This window comes from Sceloporus occidentalis, unplaced genomic scaffold (assembly GCF_023333645.1).
Source record: "Sceloporus occidentalis isolate IW3139 unplaced genomic scaffold, rSceOcc1.0.p SCAF_64, whole genome shotgun sequence".
Lineage (NCBI taxonomy): Eukaryota > Metazoa > Chordata > Lepidosauria > Squamata > Phrynosomatidae > Sceloporus > Sceloporus occidentalis.
In genome coordinates this window covers 3,314,251-3,335,808 of record NW_028317044.1, presented here as the reverse complement: position 1 = coordinate 3,335,808, position 21,558 = coordinate 3,314,251, and the positions used below count along the sequence as shown (strand labels likewise).

Below are 21,558 nucleotides of genomic sequence, written 5' to 3'. Positions count from 1 at the left end.
GGAAGTAATAGTACAATTCTGTTCTGCTTTGGTCAAACTTCACCTGGAATAATGTGTCCAGTTCTGGGTACCACGATTCAAGAATGATATCAACCAACTGGAATGAATGCAGAAGGCCAACAAAAATGATGGAAATGAAGCCATAGGAGGAACAGCTTGCAAGAGGACCAGAGGTTTCTGAGATTGATGAGCACATGTATGCTCCAGGTGCCCAAGAACAGCAGCCTTAAAGGTATCTCTTTGCTTCGAGAATCCCAAAAAGATCAGACGGAGGCGGCCTAAGAGATCCGACTCTTGGGATGCTCTACGTCTTCCAACATGGAGGGCGAGGGGAGTCAATTGAGGACCCCTGTCCCCCCCACAATCCAAGGGCCAGCATTAAAAGGCAACAACCCTGCTAGCTAAAGAACATCCCCCCTGCCGCCATTATAGTACCATTCAAATGCTTGCAAGGCTGCAGCAGAAACTAAACATTATATCTTCTCAATTATATGCATTAATGCTCTCCGGTTGTCATAGTCAAGAATGCCCATAATTACAGTCCATGCTCCCCACCGCGGCTCCTTTCCTCCTCTTGAGATGCCAACCCTCCCCAATCTTGCCCGCTTTTCGAAAATAGAAGCAGCTCTCAGGCCGGAGAGGGTTTGCTCTCCCTTGACAGCAAACATAAACAAGCCAGGAGGGGAATGGACGCTATTACTAGGGTCTCGCCATGCTTTCCAATGATTTCTTGGGGGGGGGGGTGCAATGCTGGCATAAGATTGCCTTGCTGCTGTAAAAATCTCAGAATCATGGAAGAGACCCCCCAAAGGTCATCCAGACTGACCCCATTCTGCCATGCAGGAACTCACAATCAAAGCACCCCGACATGGCCATTCAGACTGTTTAAAGACCTCCGAAGAAGGAGACGCTACCATTCCCCAAGGGATCGTGTTTCACTGTCCAAAAGATCTTACTATCAGCAAGTTCCTCCTAATGTCGAGATGGACTCTTTTTCCCTGTAGTTTCCATCCATTGCTCCATTGTCCTAATCTCTGGAGCAGCAGAAAACAAGCTTGCTCCATCCTCCATCCTTTCAAATACTTGAACAGGGCTATCATATCACCTCTTAACCTTCTCCTTTTATTTATTATAAGACGAATAAAAAGGTGAATTAAAAAGCACAGCAGGAAAGATCTTACGGTCGAAACGCCGGGATGCGCTGAGCCTAAGCCTTGGACCTGCCAAACCATTGCTCCTGAGCAAAAAAAGGGGGTGCATTACAACATTACAACCGTCAGGCTTTTCATGTGCAGTTATGGGAGGGGTTTTATATGGGATGGGTATTGTGATTTTATTGTGTGCTCCTCTCCTTTGTTTAAACTTGGGTTTTGGATGGAAAAGGATATCAAGATCACTCCAAACAAAGATGGGGATACAATAGTCAGGTTCAACTGGGAGAGTTTTAGCACCAGCCTTGAGCCATGGCAGTTAAACCGGGTTATTTCTGCAGTGCGGATGTAACCAAAGGAACTGTTTGCTCAGCCTGCGATGGAACGGGATAAATAAGCAGGCCAACGTAAACCTTTTTGCATCTGCAGGGTGTCAGCATTGTCTCTATCGTTGCATCTTTATGGGCCAAGATTACCCGGCAAAGTTAGTCAGCAGTTTTGGCAAGAACACAGCGAAGACGCGGGATACGTATAAATATTAATGCCGCCACCGTGGCTTTCCACCCCCAGATTTATTTTCTTGTTGTGATCAGGCCATTGCAACGTCAGTATTTAAAGTTCTGCTGGCATCGCAATGGAAACTTTTGCTTGGCAAAACAGATTTTTGCCCTCGTCGGAAGGAAGGCTGGCGCAAAGACCTGCCAAGTGTGAAGAAAGGCACACCACTTGTGATCAGGTGCAGAATTCAGGTTGCGTGGTGTAGCGGTTTGAGCGGTGGACAATGACGATTCTGGAGACCCCAGTTCGAATCCCCGCTCAAGCCACACTTTCTCAGCATCAGAGGAAGGCAAACGGAACAAACTTGGCCAAGAAAACCTTGGGATATGAAGTCAAAGGCTTTCATGGCCGGCATCCATTTCACCAGCATCTGTGGCTGGCATCATGATAGTTTGGCCTTAGTTGGAAACAACATGAAGGCACACAGCAGCAACAACAAGGGCCACAAATATAATCAGACAGCAAGTGCATCAGTAGAGGTTAAATAAAAGGGTAGGGAACTGTAGCTCCTGGAGACAGATCTGGCCCTTCTGGAATCTGGGCTTCTCTACATCTCCTTCTCCATGGCACCAATGTTTCACCAGTTCCCAATTTTTCTACTTTCTCCCAGTTAAAGATGAAAATGCCTCTCCAAAGGCTCTTTAACTAGCATGGCTACAAAGTCTTGGGAACTCTAGTTGGCTGAGAAATGACCACTCTCTGGTTAAAGATTTGAGATCGGTGTTTGCCAAACTTTGGTCCTCCTGATGTTTTGGGGCTTCAGCTCCCAGAATTCCTGGCTGCTGGTCAAGCGAGTTGATGTCCAATACACCTGGAAGACCAAAGTTTGGGCATCGTTGCTCTAGGTGTAGCTCCTGGGGATTCCCCAGGATGTTCTCATGGTAGTTAAAGTGGAATCGCAAGGCTATCATTGCATGGTATATGACTGGCTCCCTGAAGAGCCATATATCAAATAAGAAAGGAATGAAGCTACGTACAAAAGATGTAACTGGGATAATATTACCAGTATCTCTCCTTTTTTGCACTATAGCTGACAATGCTTATTTTACTTCACCAAACTACAAATCCCAGAGGAGATTCCCATGGCAGTTAAAGTGGAATGACAGGGCAATCACTGAACGGTATGAAAGGATCCCTGAAAAGCCACGAAAGGAATGAAACTACGCACAGAAGATGTAACTGGGATAATATTGGCCTGTAACAGACTGCCAAAATAAAGCTGCTTGGGGTCTCTTTGGAGGTATGCTGTTTAAATGATGCATGCATCCTAAGAATCTGGAAGCTGCACCAAAGCTGCACTCCGGTGCTTAGGAATGGAGTGTGGCTTTGGCGCGACCTCCGGACTCTTAGGACCCGTGCATCATTTAAAGAGCATACCTCCAAAGAGACCCAAAGCAGCTTTATTTTGGCAGTCTGTAACATGCCATTGTCTCTTTTTTTGCAGTATATTTCTCCACCTGAGAATGCTTAATACCTTCCCGAACTACAAATCCCAGGATCGCAGAAGATGAAGCCATGAGAACTAAAAGTGTTATGCCCGAACTCAAAAACCTGGATGAAGCTGTTGGCTTGGGTATCCCCCTCTCCACATCAAAACTCAAATTCTTGGATTTGAGGATCTTGGTACATCCTTTTCCCAAAATCAACTAAACTAAAATTGTCCCTAGCAGTTGAGGTTTGCATCTTAAAGGGAAAAGAGAGCCCAGGTTTGCTTGCAGCTTCTCACGGCGTTAAATCGTGAAGTCACGAAGGAAGAGGGAGAGCAAAAGTCAAATAACTCCAAAGGTGCCAAGCCACATTTTATGCATAGTACTGAGGGTTACCATGGCAGGCACTCCCTTGGCAGGCGGGCACAAAGCCACTGAGGAAGATTAAGCCGTCTCCAGGAGTTGTTACATAACACTCGGCGCACTGGATTCCTTTCACAACACCTCTGCACCATCCACTGCTACAAAACCCTGAAAAGCATAGTGGCAGGAGGAGAAAGCCCTCCGGGAACGCAAGCGTTTGAGCCCATCCGCACTGCCGAAACAATCCTCTTTGACACCGCTTGACTTGCCCTGGTGCCATGCTATGCGATTCTGGAAATTGCAGTTGGTGTGGCAACACAAATGAGGAATAATACATAAGACAGTACAAGCTGCAGTAGTTTGCTTTTGCCCAAGTCTACAGGGAAATGCAAGATTCGGCCTCTTTTCTCCCCTCTGCTTTTTGCTTTTGCACTTTGAACGCGGTTTGCAGCAACCGAAATAAACTGAGGACCAAGGGGGAACGTGAAAGGAGCTTTTTAAAAGCAGCTGAAAAAGTGGGACGGCAAAGGATTAATTGGGACAGTTGGAAAGTACCGATATTGAGGGGATTTAAAGTACAAAATGGACGGGAGCTTTATTCCACCTGTGAAGTCAAAGGCTTTCATGGCTGGCATCCATATTTTTGGTGGGGTTTTCGGGCAATGTGGCCATGTTTTAAAAGAGTTTATTCCTGATGTTTCGCCAGCATCTGTGGCTGGCATCTTCAGAGAATGCTGGCATGGAAGAGAGCTGGGTGTGTGTGTGTGTGTGGGTGTGTGTGTGTGTAAATATATATATATATACACACACACATACTGTGTGACCCTGGGTACTAATCCTCTTTGCATATCCTCCCAACTGAGGCCTAGCCATTCAACAACAGAACAATACGCAGATTAACATGGAAATCACTCCTTCCTACCCAGGGTCACACAATGTGTGTGTGTGTACATACACACACATATATACACGCACACCCAACTCTCTTCCATGCCAGCATTCTCTAAAGATGCCAGCCACAGATGCTGGCGAAACATCAGGAATAAACTCTTTTAAAACATGGCCACATAGCCCAAAAACCCCACCAAAAATATGGATGCCAGCCATGAAACCCACAAAAAACTATTTATTCCACCCCGTTCCTGGCCAAGGATCAAAGTGGGCACTTTCTGTCTCTGTCAAGATCGCGGTGGATTGCCACTCCTAGCATCCTTCACCAATGGCCATGTTGGTTAGGATGGATGGGAGTTACAGTCCAAACAAAAATGCCCCACAATTGTGCATTAGACAACACACACAGATAATGTTTAGAAAAATCTCATTTTGAAACAGTCATTGCTTTCTCAGGCCGCATCCACACGGCAGAATTAATGCTGTCTGACACTTCCTTAACTGCCATGGCTCAATGCAATGGAAGTCTGGGGCTTGTAGTTTTGTGAGGTACTTAGCCTTCGCGGTCAGACCACCCCGGTGCTACAGCAAACTACAAATCCCGGGATGCCACAGCACTGGGCAGTTAAAGCGGATTATTTCTGCATTGCGGATGCAGCCGTAGACTGGACTCAGACTCTTGTTCTGTTCGCTGCATTTCCCCAATTTCTTCCATTGCAAGTTTGTTCTGACCCATTTCTGCTTCCGCTTGCAAATCCCTCAGCGTCCATCCAGCGAAAAATTCCTATTTTCCCCAAGGTATGCAGTTCTTTGCAAGCCATTTTCTCGACGACAGAAATTCTGGGTATATCCTACAGCTGATAAAAATCAATTGATTTAAATTTTTTTTAATCATGCGTTTTAAAATTTAATCAGAGCCCGGATCAAAGCTGTCATCCCAAATAGTCATTATACAACTTCTAGTTGCATTCGATGAATATGCTAACAAGAGTTTATGGATGGGAGGCAACTTGGAACCTGTTCCGTTCCCATTCCTGCAAGTGGAGACTATTTTTTCCTTACTAGAAAGCCAAGGTGGTGCAGTGGTTTAAGCTTTGGACTGTGACTTGGAGACCAGGGTTCGATTCCCAGCTCGCCCATGAAACCTATTGCGTGAGCTTGGCCAAGTCACACTCTCTCAGCCTCAAGGGAAGGCAATGGCAAACCCCCTCTGAACAAATCTTGCCAAGAAAGCCCCAAGATAGGTTCACCGGCAAGAAATGACTTGCAACAACAACAACGACAACGTGCTTTAAACTGTGATTCTAACCATTAAAACTAAACCATCCAGACAAGTAATGTAAACCGTGATTTAAATCACAATTTATAAAGATTTATATCAACTTAAATCTTCATTCAGAGGCTTCATTTTAATCTTAAAATTCTAGATTTAGTCCAATTTTATTTAAATGAACTCAACCAGATCATAACCAACTATAAGCATGTTTTCAAAACTGAAGAACTGAGCCACAAAACTCAAAAGGGTACCTGCGATTTCCAATTTTGCAAACCCAACTACGTTATAACAGGAAGCAAACCATTTTATTTTAACTTTTGCACCTTCTCTATCAAGAGGCAGCAGAATTCCCCGTTTCGGAAGTGTCCCGGACACAGAAGGAAGGAAATGCCAAGCGATTCCAAGGAGGTCTGCGTTCCGCTGACAATCTCAAGCCTAGCTGCCTGTTTCTGCAAAACGCAATGCAGAAACTATAGGAGAAATGTAGGTGTAATTTATGGCCAGGGAATGTTAGGCTGAACTGTCCCTAAACACGTTCCAATAGACATCACAAATTACTGGCCCTTTATGGAGTCCTACAGAGAGCCATTGAGCGTCAGACTTTTCAAATAACCCCAAGAGCCGGTGTGGCAGAGCGGTTTGAGTGCTGGACTACAGCTCTGGAGACCAGGGTTCGAATCACGGCTCAGTCATGCAAACCCACTGGATGACCTTAAGTCACAGTGTCTCAGCTTCAGAAGATGGCAATGGCAAACGTCCTCTGAAGAATCTCACCAAGAAAACCCCATGATAGATTTGCCTTAGCACCGCCGTTAAGTCTGAAACAACTTGAAGTCACAGAACAACAAGTCTAGTCTAGATTGTCTGGTCTGGTCTAATCTAGTCTAGATAGTCTAGATCAGTGGTTCTCAACCTTTGGGCCTCCAGATGTTTTGGACTTCAACTCCCAGAAGTCCCAGTCAGTATGCTCATTGTTCAGGAATTCTGGGAGTTGAAGTCTCTAAAATCTAGAGGACCAAAGGTTGAGAACCACTGGTCTAGATAGTCTGGGCAAGTCTAGTCTAGATACTGGTCTAGTCTAGATAGTCTAGTCTAGTCTAGATAGTCTGGGGTAGTCTAGATAGTCTGGTCTGGTCTAGTCTTGTCTAGATAGTCTGATCTAGACTAGTCTAGATCAGTGGTTCTCAACCTTTGGGCCTCCAGATGTTTTGGCCTTCAATTCCCAGAAGTCCCAATCAGTATGCTCACTGTTCAGGAATTCTGGGAGTTGGAGTCTCAAAAATCAGAGGACCAAAGGTTGAGAACCAGTGGTCTAGATAGTCTAGTCTAGTCTAGATAGTCTAATCTGGTCTAGTCTCGTCTAGATCCTGTGGTCTGGTCTAGTCTAGTTTAGATAGTCTAGTCTAGATAGTATCTAGACACACTTGTTGGCAGTAATGTCACTGGGCAGTGAATCCATTCTCAAATCCATTCCCATTGAACTTGAGGAGAGCCATCCAATGCACTAACCCTATCCTCTTCAATAGGTTTCAGTGCCTTGGATAGCTAAGTTTGAACTAAAATCCAGAGCAAATTCCCCATGCCACGAACACCAAAGCCACCCAGAAGCAATGTTTTTTTCTGATTTAGTCCTTATCTGCTCTTCCTCCTTTGTGCCAAATCTAGACTCAACATACACCTTTCCCCCAACCACAAACGCACACATACACACCCCTAATCCCATTTCATCACAGCCAGAGGCATCTTGAAGAACTGGCAAGCTGACTCATTATTTTAACATTTGAACTGGGATCGGATTCAAATATGAACGTCAAAAGGAACAACAACAACAATAATGACATAAGCATCAAAACCTGCTTCTCATCCCTGCGCTTTTGAGCCTAAAAAGCAAATGCCTTTGCTTTAAGAACGTTTTGGATTTCAGACGGAGCAGGGAATCAGCCTTTAGCAGCAAAGCAGAGTCTAAGGTTGTGTGTGTGAAACACGTCCCTCTGGTCAATCCTGGTAAGAGAATGGGGTCTGCTCTGGTGCTCCACAATGCACGACAATTCCCAGGGTTCCATAGCACTGAGCTATGACGGTTGAAGCGGTGTCAACCCGGATTATTTCAGCAGTGCGGATGCAGCCTGCAAAGCTAGTTCCAGCTTCGTGATGCTTTCTATTCGGCATTATTACTGGGATTTGTCAAAGGGTTTGCCCGAAGTCCCTACTCTGTTGTGGCTTGAGGCTAAAGATGGTGACCAGATTTCACAACCACAAAGTAGGACAAGGCACTGCACAAAATGGAGGACATCCCAGAAAGAATGCAGGACAAATAAAAGCTAACAACGCTCGTAATGCATGCTTCTTAGTCACGCACAAAATGGAGGGCAGGTTGGCATTCCTCCTGGACAGAAGGTGGAAATGTAGGGCATGACCTGGATAAGGAGGACACCCAGTCACCCCGATGTATCTAAGTTGGGGGTTCTAGAAAATTAATAATAATAATAATAATAATAATAGATTTTATTTATATCCCGCCTTTCCAGAAGGATCAAGGCAGGTTACAATAGAATGAATGAATGAATGAATGAATGAATGAATGAATAACACATGCATAACTAAAATTACATATCCCTTTTTTATGCCTCCCAGAACTGTTTGGAATGGGGTTTTGTGTCTACAAAAAATTGGGGGTGTTAGTGAAGGCTCAAGAGGTGAGTAATGGCCTCAAGCCTTGAGGAGAGATGGGAATGAAATATAATAGTAGTAGTAGTAGTAGTAGTAGTAGTAGTAGGCCCATGGGATGTATGAAGGCTGGATGGCCATCTCCTGGAGGTGCTTTGACTGTGTATTCCTGCATGGAAAAGGGTTGGATTGGATGGCCCTTAGGGGTCCCTTCCAGCTCTACGGATCTATGATTCCCCATGTAAAGATTGTTCCTATATTCCCATTAAGTCTAGTGTCTCAATGGGGCTTTGTGGGGTTTTTTGGGAGGCATTCTCCAACAGTAACCCAGAGGCAGTAATCCTCCGTGGTTGGAAGCAGGAAGAAATGATCTGGAAAAACAGACAGAGGTTACTAAGAGGAGCCACAACATGATTCAGAGGCATCACAGATTGCAAAATGACATTCTGGGGCTGCCAAAAGCCACGTGACTTTTCCATACGTTTTGGTGCAAGGAAAGAAAAACACACACACACACATATACACGGCATCAACAGGTAACACCGGAATGTCACTCTGCAATTTTCCTCCGGACATGTTTAATTGTTTCAGATCATGACAGCACTGACACTCATATCCTCGCCATTTCCTCCCCGGAGAATGAAAGAGATACGGTTTTCCCTCGGCCGGAAAGGTCAGGCGTGGCCGCCACATTTAACACAACACGAGGCCCTACAAGCAGGAATAGCCGGCCTCCTTTTCTTTCCAAGATTTTTCACACTCCCAAATGGGCACGGAGTTGCCAACATCTTGGCCGCCTCTGCTTCTCTGCCTTTTATGCGCACAGCCAATAGCTTGTCTCCGTTTTCTCATGAAAACTGGATTTGGACAGACTGAGATGGCCTTTTTTAAAAGGGGCAGAGGAGCAAGAGGGTCAGGGTTTGTTCTGAGCGGTTGGCAACGGCACCTAAGCCAAAGAGGATTTGGACAAACTATTGATTTGTCTGGAATTCAAAGATATAACCGTATTAGTCTGCAAAATCAGTCTGTATAGAGATCTTGTAGCACCTTGAGAAAGAAACTGGCAGCATGAGCTTTCCTAGACTTCAGTCTACTTCCTCAGATGCATTTTGGAGGAGTGGAACTGATTTGTCTGGTCCATATTTTGAGCCAAGTAGGTCAAAATAACTTTGGACTTTTCACACCATGGACCACGGCTGCCCTCCAGACGTTTTGGATTCCAATAAACGCTAGCTATTGGCCTTGTTGGCTGGGACTGATGGGAGATGAAGTCCAAAACGGCTGGAAAATGTCAGGTTGCCTATTCCCTGCATAGAGAATGGCACAGACTTAGGCTGCATCCTAAGGAGGAACCTTCCAGCACATTTTGGTCCCCAGGCAAATATGTATAAGGAGAGGGACTCCTTTGGGTTTCAAGGTCCAAGACATTGACTATGTGGTCCTCTGGTCTTGGAACACATAGGACGAGACCGCCAGCGCATTTTGGTCCTCAGGCAAATATATGAGACCAAACAGACAGGCCAAAATAAAGCTGCTTCGGGTCACTTTGGAGGTCCTAAGGACTTGAGCACAACTTTGGCGCAGCTTCTGCCCTCTTAAGATGCGTGTGTCATTTAAACAGCATACCTCCAAAGTGATCCAAAGCAGCTTTATTTTGGCCTGTCTGTTCCCATATATGAGGAGAGGAACTCCTTTGGGTTTCAATGTCTCAAGACACTGAGGGCATTGACCATCTATGTGGTCCTCTGAATCAGAGATCTTGGTGGGACCTGGTGGGAGTAGATGTTCTACATGTTCCACATCTCCATTCGAAGTGTAGATGTTTCCCATATCCCATTTAATTTGGCCTGCTCAAAGACTTCTGAAAACCCCTCTCCTTCTGGAGTACGAAGGGCAGAGCATGTCACAACCGACTGTTCTGATGGTTGCTAGGAAGTTCAGCCCTACTCCCACCAGGTCCAAATTCGGCGTCTCAGAGTCATCCTGATAAAAAGGCATTATTAGGATAGGACTGTAATCGTCAAGTAGATGAAGACGGGAGTTATTTTCACAGTGCTTGGCAAATTATACATTATTTTTACAAGTAAAATATAGTTTACAGTCTTCCAGGCCCAGATGCATTTCTAGCTGTCACTGCATCACCCACCCACATGCGCGCATGCATTCAATTATTATGGAGACTGCAAAGTAAAGCATGCAAAACGGAGCATCCCACACTGCATGCCAGCAGTGAGATAAAAGGATCTGGTAACAAAAGCCCTGGATGCTCAAGTCCCATTGAACACAATGGTGGAGTAAACTGGTGTCCCTTATACAAAATGTAGGTTTCCTTTTGGGGATTTAATGTGGCAAACCTTGCCAAGAAAACCCCATAAGTCGGAAATCTACAGTGTTATATAAATAAAGTATAATAATCAATAATCATGCTTCAATTTATGGATTAAAAAATCCATGGATATGGAGGGCTGACTGTTGGGGTTTCAAGGAGACAAGATGTTAAGAGATACAGAGGAGGAAGAATGGACAAGCATTTTAAAGAGAGTATTCAAAACCCTCCAGCAACAATTGGACATGACACGCATTACTAAGCAGGTATCGGGAAATGAATGCAGACCCAAATACCTGGCCCGCGCTGCCAAACCGGTTTCGTGCCCAGACGGGCCCCAGAACAGATACCGGCATCTCATCGCTGACACACCGTGACTCCGCGGCGGCTTTGCGGATGTCCCAACCTCTGGCTCCGCTTCCTCCCCTGCAATTGGGGCAATGCCCAGTTTCCAAACCGGCTGCCTTCATCATGAGCAAAGCAAGACGGCGTGGAAGGTAAGACGGGTTAATTGCCACCTGTCCCAAAAAGACACAACCGGATTGTTCACCTGATGACCTGATTCTGTATGTGTGTGTGTCTTTCTCTCCAATGCACACACAACACGCTGCTGACACTTGTCTAGATCCTGTTGATCCAAATGGCTAAATCACGGATCACAAATCAGTGGCGGGTGGGGCAGGTAGTGGAACATGTTTATCCAAATATAGTACAGGCTCCATCATTAACCTCAGCTAATCTTTTCATTACCTTGGGCTGCAACATTTCTATTTGCCATGTTAGCAACACTAGGCTCACGCACAAGTTGGGTTCGGGTTACGAGGATGTTCTGTCACTTGCCACGTTTGTAGTCCGCCACATTGCAGAAACAATCCAGGGTGACACCGCTTTAACTGCCCTGGCTCTGTGCTATGGAATTCTGGGGATGGTACCATAGTTTGTTGTGGCACCAGAGCTCCTTGGTATTTGGGGGGGATTTATTAGCTCAGAAGGAGGCCTGTCAGAGGTGGGTAACTTTGGGGGATCTTTCCACCTCTGTATACCAGCACTCACTGCATGGAGACTCAGTCTTCGATGAATAAAAAAGGTTTATTTAGAAATGTGCATGCAAAGACACAAAACCTTCAGAACCACACAAGGCTAACAGAAAGAAAGGGGCGAAAGGATGGTGCCACAACCAACTACCATCCGCACAATGCCATGGCAGTGAAAGAGGCGTCAAATGGGATTATTTCTGCAATGTCGATGTAGTCAAAGTCCCTAACCATTGCCAAAACTTATGGCTATGAATGGTACATTAACTGACATTGAAAAATCTGGCACATTGCACAGGATCCTGGGTTTTTTCTAGGGACATGTACTTTTCTGTGCTCATGCACATCTCACATGACTAGATTTTCTGGTCCTTACTGTCCAAAGTCACGGGAAGTGAGAAAGCAGACCTTGCACTACTCCAGTGAATGCATATTAAAGGTGGAAATGAAAGGGGATGAACAAGATGTGTCTCGGATAGGTGTGTTCACCATGACTGATCATCCTACTCCGGAAACGCAGAATCACAGAGTTGGAAAACTCTCCAAGAGTCATTGCAATGCAACCCTGTGCCAGAGAAGGAACCCTGGAACAAGGGTTCACAAAAGTTTAGAACATAGCCTAGGAGAGAAGTTACTAACCTTAGCATTTTATCCCTTTCCGACGGGGTAGATTTAACTTTAAACAAACTTGCGCTTGTGAATTGTGGGATGTTTTCTAACCCCCATTGTACTGTGGGATCTAAATATGTCCTGTGTTCAAAAGGTTGCTTTCTGTGCCATCCCAATGCCCAGACGCAGCAAAGCCAAAGTGGAATAAAAATCAAATTAAATTTGGTTGTTCTTGTGTGCCTTCAAGTCATTTTCGGCTTAGGGCAACCCTAAGGCAATCCTATCACAGCCTAGTGGTTTGAGTGTTGGACTACAACTTTGTAGACCAGGGTTCAATTTCCGCTCAGCCATGAAACCCACTGGTTGACTATGGGCAAGTCACACGCTCTCAGCCTCAGGGGAAGGCAATGGCAAACCTCCTCTGAACAAACCTTGCCAAGAAAATCCCATGATAGGGCCACCTAAGGGTCGCCATAAGTTGAAAACAACGTGAAGGAACACAACACACACAAGGCAATGCTATCACAGGGTTTTGTGGAGCTGAGAGAGTGGGGGGTTTCCATAGCCAAGTAGGGAGTCGAACCCTGATCTCCAGAGTCATCATCCCATGCTGAAACCACTACACCAATTCCTTAACCCAGTTCCTATTGCCAACCAAAGTAGTCCCACTGGCTCAAGAGCAACTTTGTACATCAGCCTCGATGTACAGCTGGCCCTCCAGGTGACAATGTTATACAGTGACCTATGTTGCCAGATATGTGAGGTGGAATTTTTTTCCAATGTTGTTGCTTCTGTTATTGTTGTTGTTGTTATATTTATTTATATTATTATTATTTATGGTATTTATACCCCGCCCTTCAGCCCTAAAGGCCATCAATATCCCACCTTCCTGCTCATACTCCAGGGACTCAAGGTGGGTAACAATAAAGGAAGATCATGAAACAGGTGGATGGATACAATAAAGGAAGATGGCAATACAGATGGATGGATTCAATAAAGGAAGATCGCAATACAAGTGAATGCATCCAAGACCGCAATACAGGTGGACGGATTCAATAAAGGAAGCCTCAGCTCAGAGTTTGCAAGACCTGAGTAGGGCAGTCGATGACTAATTCTGATTCACAGGGCTGCCATAAATTGAAGTCAACTTGACAGCAATGAACAACAACAATTAAAAATGACATATCTGTGTGTACCATCACCATCAGTTTAATGGCTCCCTGGGAAACCAATACACTCTGCAGCTTGGAAAAACATGCTACAAGGACTGAAGATGCCACACCACCAGCCCAGCGTTTGTTTATTCAGGCTTTTCCTGGCCTTCATGGAAAATGGCAATGGGTTTCTTCCCTTCCTATCAGGCAACACACACACCAATCCTTTTTTTCCTATTGACTGACTGCGCTGGGTCTTGAAGCCACACACAAACTGAACATTCAACCCATAATTTTCTCGCTAGGAACATCCAAGGGTAGCCGTGTTGGCCATATAGTAAATCAAAAACCCACCAAAGAGCGATACCTTTACTGGGCCAAGCAAAATGCACAATGACATGTTGCAAGCTTTCGAAGCTCCGCTGGCTTCTTCATCAGACAAGGGACCTGATGAAGAAGCCAGCGGAGCTTCGAAAGCTTGCAACATGTAATTATAAAACAATAATAAATAATAATTGTGCCTTTTGGTTGGCCCAAGAAAGGTATCATTGTCCCTTGCCTGATGAAGAAGCCAGCAGAGCTTCGAAAGCTTGCAACATGTCATTGTGCATTTTGCTTGGTCCAGTAAAGGCATCACTGTTTGGTGGGGTTTTGATTTTTCTCCCTAGGGTTTCCCAACACTGGAGAAACCTATTTTTCATCATTTAAAAACAATATTCTTTCCATCCTTACCCCACATTGTAAACCTGAGGTGGGCAAAGTGGAAGTCTGGGTCCATATGCAACCTTCAAGGCTGTTTTCCAGACTCCTTTCAAAACCAAGAAGCAAGGATCAGCTGCCTGGCTTGGAAACCGGCAGAAGCAGCAATTCAGCTTGTAAATGGGTTGCAGCTGTGCCCTCACTGAGTTGTTTCATAGATATATATTTTAAAATGCCTGCTTTTCAAAACTAGAAGTTAATTTCTGGCCACTTCCAAGATAATTTCATTGCGCTTTTGCTTGCCCCCCTACCTCCCTTTGACAAAAAAGTGGCCACTGGGCTTAGAATCATAGAAGCATCGAGTTGGAAGAGACCTTAAAGGCCATACAGTCATCTGACCGTGCCACGTGACTTGCCCAAGATCGCCCAGTGGGTTTTTATGCTTGAGTGGGGCATCAGACCCTGATCTCTGGAGTTGTAGTCCAACGCTCAATCTACTATGCCATGCTGACTATCACAGCACTGAAGATTAAATCCCCCAAATATTGGACATCATAAGGAAACCTTGTGAGAAAGTCACATCTAGTAGAGCAGGTTTGGGCCACCTATTATCTATGGCAGGTGCTTTGGGCCACCTATGGTCTATGGCAGGTGGTTTCGGCCACCTATGGTCTATGGCAGGTGCTTTGGGCCACCTATAGTCTATGACAAATGCTTTGGGCCACCTATAGTCTATGGCAGTTGGTTTGGGCCACCTATGGTCTATGGCAGCTGCTTTGGGCCACCTATAGTCTATGGCAGGTGGTTTGGGCCACCTATGGTCTATGGCAGCTGCTTTGGGCCACTTATAGTCTATGGCAGGTGGTTTGGGCCACCTATAGTCTATGGCAGGTGGTTTGTGCCACCTATGGTCTATGACGGGTGCTTTGTGCCACCTATGGTCTATGGTAGATGCTTTGGGCCATCTATAGTCTATGGCAGCTGCTTTGGGCCACCTATAGTCTATGGCAGGTGGTTTGGGCCACCTATGGTCTATGGCAGCTGCTTTGGGCCACCTATAGTCTATGGCAGCTGCTTTGGGCCACCTATAGTCTATGGCAGGTGGTTTGGGCCACCTATGGTCTATGGTAGGTGGTTTGGGCCACCTATGGTCTATGACGGGTGCTTTGTGCCACCTATGGTCTATGGTAGATGCTTTGGGCCATCTATAGTCTATGGCAGGTGCTTTGGGTCACCTATGGTCTATGGCAAGTGATTTAGGCCACCTATAGTCTATGGCAGGTGCTTTGGTCCACCTACGGTCTTCCAGGTACTCCTAGGGACAATAGGACCCAAAGAAGGGCCAAAGTGGCCCATCCCATGGCACAGCATGGTGCCCACCACCCTTCACTACCACTGTCAAGATGCTTCTGTGTATGAGGCACCAAGCATAAAGCCCTCCCCTGTCGGATGCCCAGGGTATCTGACTTTGGGGGATAGGGCTAGAGTGCCTCTGAATATGGAGGTTCCCTTTAAGTGAGTTCCTTGATTGTGAGTTGCTGCATGGAAGGGGGTTGGATTGGATGGCCTTTGGGGTCTTTCCCAACAATATGATTCTAAGTGATATGATTAGCCAATGTTTAAAGGATGTCTCCATTCTTTGTTATGGCAGCGACTATCCCTGCATCTTGCAGAAGCTGATCTGCCTTCCAGCTTAGTACCAGGAAAGGCGAAGGGACCTTGTAAACCTGCTCACACAGATTTAGCAAAGTTGTAACTCCCTGTCTTCGAATTAGCACTTCCTTTGAATGCTGATAGTGCTGGGATGAGTGCCAGGCATCAAGATCGAGAAGCTGGGAGGGGAAGCGGGGGACATACCTCCACCAGAAACCCCAGAGAACTGATGCAGATAATATTTGAGCAGAGGCACAGCTTGCTGTGGCGTGCGTGCGGCAATATATCCGCACACTTCACTGGGTTTACAGCCTGGAGCATGTGTTGGGAGCAGAAAGTGGCCACACTCACCTTAGACAAGGGCCATGCAAATGTTATTTGGGGGCTACACGGGGCACTGTCTTGCTCTGTAAGTGGTCTATTTTGGCTAAAGCAGGGTTAGGCCACTGCTAGCCCTCCGGACGTTGTTGGTGGCCCAAGCCAATGTCACCAGGCATGGTGGAGGCCACTGGCTTTCCTGGTTTTGGAACGGGGTTGTTTTAAATGGAACCTCCCCATTCACAGGTAATGTGGCTCTAAATATGGTGCACCTGAACATCAATGTGAGAAAAGGTATGAAATTTTGTTGTTGTGGGCCTTCAAGTCACCTCCAATTTATGGCAACTCTATACCAGTGTTGTCTTGCCAAGATTTTGTCAGAGGGGTTTCCTCTGAGACTGAGAGAGTGTGACCCTCCCAAGGTCAAGCAGTGGGTTTTCCTGGTGAGGATTCGAATCCTGGATTCCCAGAGGCCTGTACCATCACTACTTCTGAAGGCAGTATGTGTAGTGACTAGAGCAGATGCCCCCAATCTCTTGTCCTCCAGATGTTTTGGACTGCAACTCCTACCATCCCCAGTCCACACTGGCTGAAGATGATGGGAGTTGCAGTCCAGCGCATCTGGAGGACACAGTTGGGACAAGTTGAGCTAAGGCTTATCACCGTCCAGACAGGAGAACCTCAGTGTCACGTTCTTCTTCTGACAACCTTTGCTGCAGAAATAATCTGGTTTGACACCACTTTAACAGCCATGGCTCCATGCTACGGAATGGCAGTTAAAAGTGGCGTCAAAGCGGATTATTTCTGCAGTGCGGATGCGGCCCCCCTTCAGGAAAAAAGAGACCCAAAGCCCAGCCGCAAGGCTGAACGGGGATCCTGTCAACCGAAAGTGCTCACTATTAGAAATATTATATATAAATGCTTAGCAAAACCAATTTGTACACTTGTCTCTCCAAATGTCACCCTTTCGAGATGTTCAGCATTTCAAAGAGAAGAGGGGAAAAGACACACACAGCCATCCTAGTTCTTGCTATCAGCCTGCTTTTCCCTCCAGGGCAAAAGTAAAGGGGATTGAGAACGAGAAAGCTCCTGTGTGTGTGTGTGTGTGTATATATATATATATATATGTATATGTGTGAAAGAAAGATTAAAAGGCAAATGAACACAATTTCTATGGCTAACCTGGCCCCAGACGGATGCAGTTATACACTGAAAGGATTAACAAAACAGAATCCGAAACCATAAAGCGAGCCAAACATTGCACAGGTGGAAACATTTTGCTCACTGTGCATCTAATCCACCTGAGAGAGACCCAACTCCATTGCCTTGCATGCACACAATCGGAGATACTGAGACCGCACCACAATTCTAGATGGATCGGGCAAATAAATATTACCTAATTCAAGCATGCACATGGAATAGTAAAACTTGCATAACAACAATAAACGCGAACTGATTACCGTCGTTTGGAACAAACAACTTTGCAACATATTTGTAATATACTAATGTCCAAAAATGGAATTACGGCGAATTCAACTGTGGCGACACATGGCTTAGCGAGGAAACTCTTGGGTGCTTTGTGTTTTAGTTGTGCATTTCTATTGTGAATGCCCCACCGGCACAACGGCCCTTCCATGTTGTTGTTGTTATATGCCTTCATTTCCGACTTATGGTGACCCTATCATAGGGTTTTCTAGGCAAGTTTCTTCGGAGGGGGTTTGCCATTGCCACCTTCTGAGGCTGAGAGAGTGTGACTTGCCCATGGTCACCCACTGGGTTTCATGGCCAAGCTGGGATTCGAACCCAGGTCTCCAAAATCGGCCTCTTATTTCATGTCAGGCAGCCGCGCCTCCATCCGTGAAGCAGTCTGAACACTAATACTACTAATACTACCCTCTGCCAAGAATCTGTCATGTGCCAAAGCAAAAGGAGGAGTACTTTCAGGTACAACGAACAGGGGTTGGAGTCCTGCATCTTCTCCTAAACTTCAGTGAGTCCAAAATCCAGCAAACAGTGATCCCTTTATTGAGCCGATGCGCAAAATACACGTTGCAAGCTTTCGCAGCTCCAATGGCTTCTTCATCAGCCAAAGGGGTTAAAAAACAATACAGGAAGAAACCAAATATATGACTATGTTAGAGAAGCCTTCGGCCTTTTTGATTTTCTTCTGTATGATTTTTTAACCCTTTTTCCTGACGAAGACGCCAGCAGAGCTTTGGAAGCTTGCAACATGTGTTTTGTGCATTTTGGTTGGCCCCATAAATGTATCATAGTTGTGTGGATTTGGGATGTCATCATGGTACTTTGCAATATGGCTACCCATGGATAAGTTTCAATGTGGCTGATCTCTCACGCACCAATCTGATTCGACACCGCTTTAAAATGACTATGGTTTAGTGCTTTGGAATTCTGGGAATGGTACTTTGTTGTAGTGGAGCCATAGCAGTGTGAAAGTGGAATCAAACCAGATTATTTCTGCAGTCTGCCCGAGAGCTCAGCCTCGCTGAAGCTTATCCAGAGATAGCAAAGCATATTAACATCCAAAAGCCACAATACCTTTATGGGGCTGACCGAAATGTGCATAATACACATTGCAAGCTTTCGACACTCCGCTCCAGGGCTGCCATAACGTACAGTTCCCAGAATCCCACAGCCTTGAGCCAGGGCACAATGAAAGTGGTGTCAAACCGGATTATTGTTTCGGTCTGGATGCAGCCTGAAAAGGCAATGTGTCACAGTTGAAAAAGGCAAGCATGGAAGACAATAGGCTTTATGTCCTGCAGTGTCTTTATGACTAGACCCTTATGTCTGCGCACAAGTCACACCACCAGGAGTTTTAACTATGTTAAACAGCTTTGATTTATACATATACTGTATATATATATATGGTTAAAATATGATTTCTCCCAACGCACTGCAACTCAGCCTTCCCAATGACCATGGGTGGGGAAGGAAGGAAGGAATGGCTGGCATGTGCCCGATTAGAGATAAGTATGATTGGTATGATGATGAGGATGATGATGCTCATTGGAGCATGCACACTTCCTCCTGGCTCCAGGATGCGCTGCCTGGAACCAGAGAGCAGCTCTCCAGTTTGCAATGCCGCAAGCTTGGAAAAAGCAAAAAAGGGTTGCATCCTTGCACCACAATGGATTCCTGCTACGAGAGGCGTGCGCCACCCAACCCTGCTTCCTTGAGAGATAGGGCTGAGGGTGCCCCCAGGACCTTATTCTTCTGCCCCTCTCAATCCTGAGAAGGTGTTGGGGGGTCCCTTCTGTCCTCCTCTGTCTCTGGGTGCCTTATGGACCACAGATACACAACCACACAGACAGACAGACAGACACATCCCCCAGCCAGGCAGATGCTCAGCCTTTTGGGTGGACAGAGATGACTCCCTGCTTCAAGGAAGGAGGTCTGGCTGGTTTCAGCAGAGGGACAAGGCTATATGAAACAGAGGATGCGACAGAGAGAGAAAGAAGGAGGGAAAGGGAAAGAAGAGATAGAGAGGGGAAGGAGAAGGATGGAAGAAAAGAGATGAAAAAAGAGAGATGGGAGTAAGAAAGAGAGAAAGACCAGAAAGGAAAAAGGAGGAGGGAGGGAGAGAGAGAAAGAAGGAGAGAGAGGGAGAGGGGAGGTGGAAGGAAGGAGGAAAAGAGAGAGATGGTAGCAGGAAAGAGGGAAGGAAGGGAAGGAAGGAAGGGAGTGAAAGAGATGGGAAAGAAAGAAGGGGGAGATGGATGGAAGGAAAGGGGAGCAAGGGGAAGAGAGGGAAGGTAGAGAAGAGATGGGAGAGCAGAGGAAGGAAAGAAGGAAGGAAGGAAGGAAGGACAGAGAGAGATGGAGTAAGAAAGGGGGAAGAAGGAAGGAAAAGGGAAGAGGAGGAGGAAGGTGAGAGGGGAAGAAAGAAGAAGGGAGAGAAAGAGATGGGAGTGAGGTAGGTAGGAAAGAAATAAATGAAAAGGGAGCGAGGAATATAAGGGGGAGGGGGAGGGCAAGAGAGAAGAGAGAGATGAGGCTAGAGAGTGGAAAGGAGAAAAGAAAAGGGGGTAAGAGGAAGAGAAGGAGAGGGGGAGGGAGAAGGAAGGAAGGAAGGAAAAAGGAGGGAAAGAGGAAGAGGAGAGAGATGGGAGTTGACAGATAGAGATGGGAGAGAGGAGACAGAAGAAAGGAAAGAAAGGGGCAAGGGGAAGAAGAAGTGAAGGAGAGAAGGAGATGGAAGGGAGAGGAAGAAGGAAGGAAGGAAAAGAAATGGGAGAGGCAGAAAGAGATGGGAAAGGGAGGAGAAGGGAAAGGGAGAGAGGTGGGAGACAGAAGGAAAGGAAAGGGAGAGGAAGAGAGAAGAGGAAAAGTGAGAGATGGAGATGAGAGGGAGATGGATGGAAGGAAAAGGAGGAGAAAGGAGGAAAGAAAAGGGGAAAGCGGAAGAGAAGGGGAGGGGAGGGGGAAGGAAGGCAGGAAGGAACAGACAAGAAGCAGAGAGAAGGAAGAGAAATGGGAAAGAGGAAGGAGGGAAGGGAAAGAGATGGGAAGGAAGGAAGGAAGGGGCAAAGGAGGAGGGAGCGAGAAGAGGGGAAGAGAGAGATGGGGATGAGAAGGAGAACTAGAAAGGAGCAAGGGAGGCGAGGCGAGGCTCCCCTGCATCCCTGCCTCTCTTTCTCTCTCTCACCTGCGACGGTGTACCTGTCCAGGTAGTTGAGGACGTTGCCTGCGCTGAGGATGGCTGCGGCGGCCACGCGGGCCTTTCCCAGGCTGCTCTCCCCGGGGGGCTCTTCTGCCTGGGCCGCCGAGGGGGGCTTCAGGGCGTCCGAGGCCAGGCTCTCCGCTGGGGGCTCCCCTCCGCAGCATCCCCTTCCTCCTCCTCCTCCTCCGTCGTCCTCCTCCTCGTCTTCCCCGGAGGAGGCAGCAGCGGCGGCAGCAGCGGCGGCAGCAGCGGAGCCCCGGAGGCGCCCGTTCCCCCTGCAGCCTCCTGCTCCTCCGTGGCTCTCGAGGCACATCATGAGCCACTGCCTCCTTCGGCGAAGGCGCCCCCGCAGAAGCGCACCTGCCGCCGCTCTGCCTCCTTCTGCACCAGGGAAGGCAGCAGCAGGCACCCAGGCCACGCCCCTCCCGAGCCCTGATTGGACGAGCCCCAGGAGAGGACACGCCCACCCCCAGCCCTGAGCCGAGGGAGGAGGGAGCGCGGATCGAGGCCCCACGATCCATTAGAGCAGACCCATAGAGACCCTGGGATTGACCCAAGTGTAAGTGGGCCTGGATGGATCGGCTCTCCCATTAGAGTAGAGCCATTAACACTCAGCATTGACTTCAAGTGTCAATGGGCTTCGTTCATCTCTCCTATTAGAGTAGAGCCATTGAGACGCCAGGATTGACTTAAGTGTAAATGGTCATGGTTCAGCTCTCCATTAGAGTAGACACATGGACATCCCGGGATT

General features: G+C 46.8%; 1 protein-coding gene across 2 annotated transcripts in view; it reads right to left on the bottom strand.

Moving 5' to 3' along the window:
• The window catches only part of LOC149287132 (sphingosine-1-phosphate transporter SPNS2-like), a 101,857-nt gene extending 80,696 nt beyond the window's left edge, over positions 1 to 21,161 (bottom strand). For both annotated transcript variants that reach the window (XM_089493529.1, XM_089493530.1), the window contains exon 1: positions 20,793 to 21,161. In XM_089493529.1, coding sequence (XP_089349655.1) covers positions 20,793 to 21,123 — 331 coding nt within the window. In that variant the 5' untranslated portion in view covers positions 21,124 to 21,161. The remainder of the gene's footprint in view (positions 1 to 20,792) is intronic.
• Positions 21,162 to 21,558: the final 397 nt, after the last annotated feature.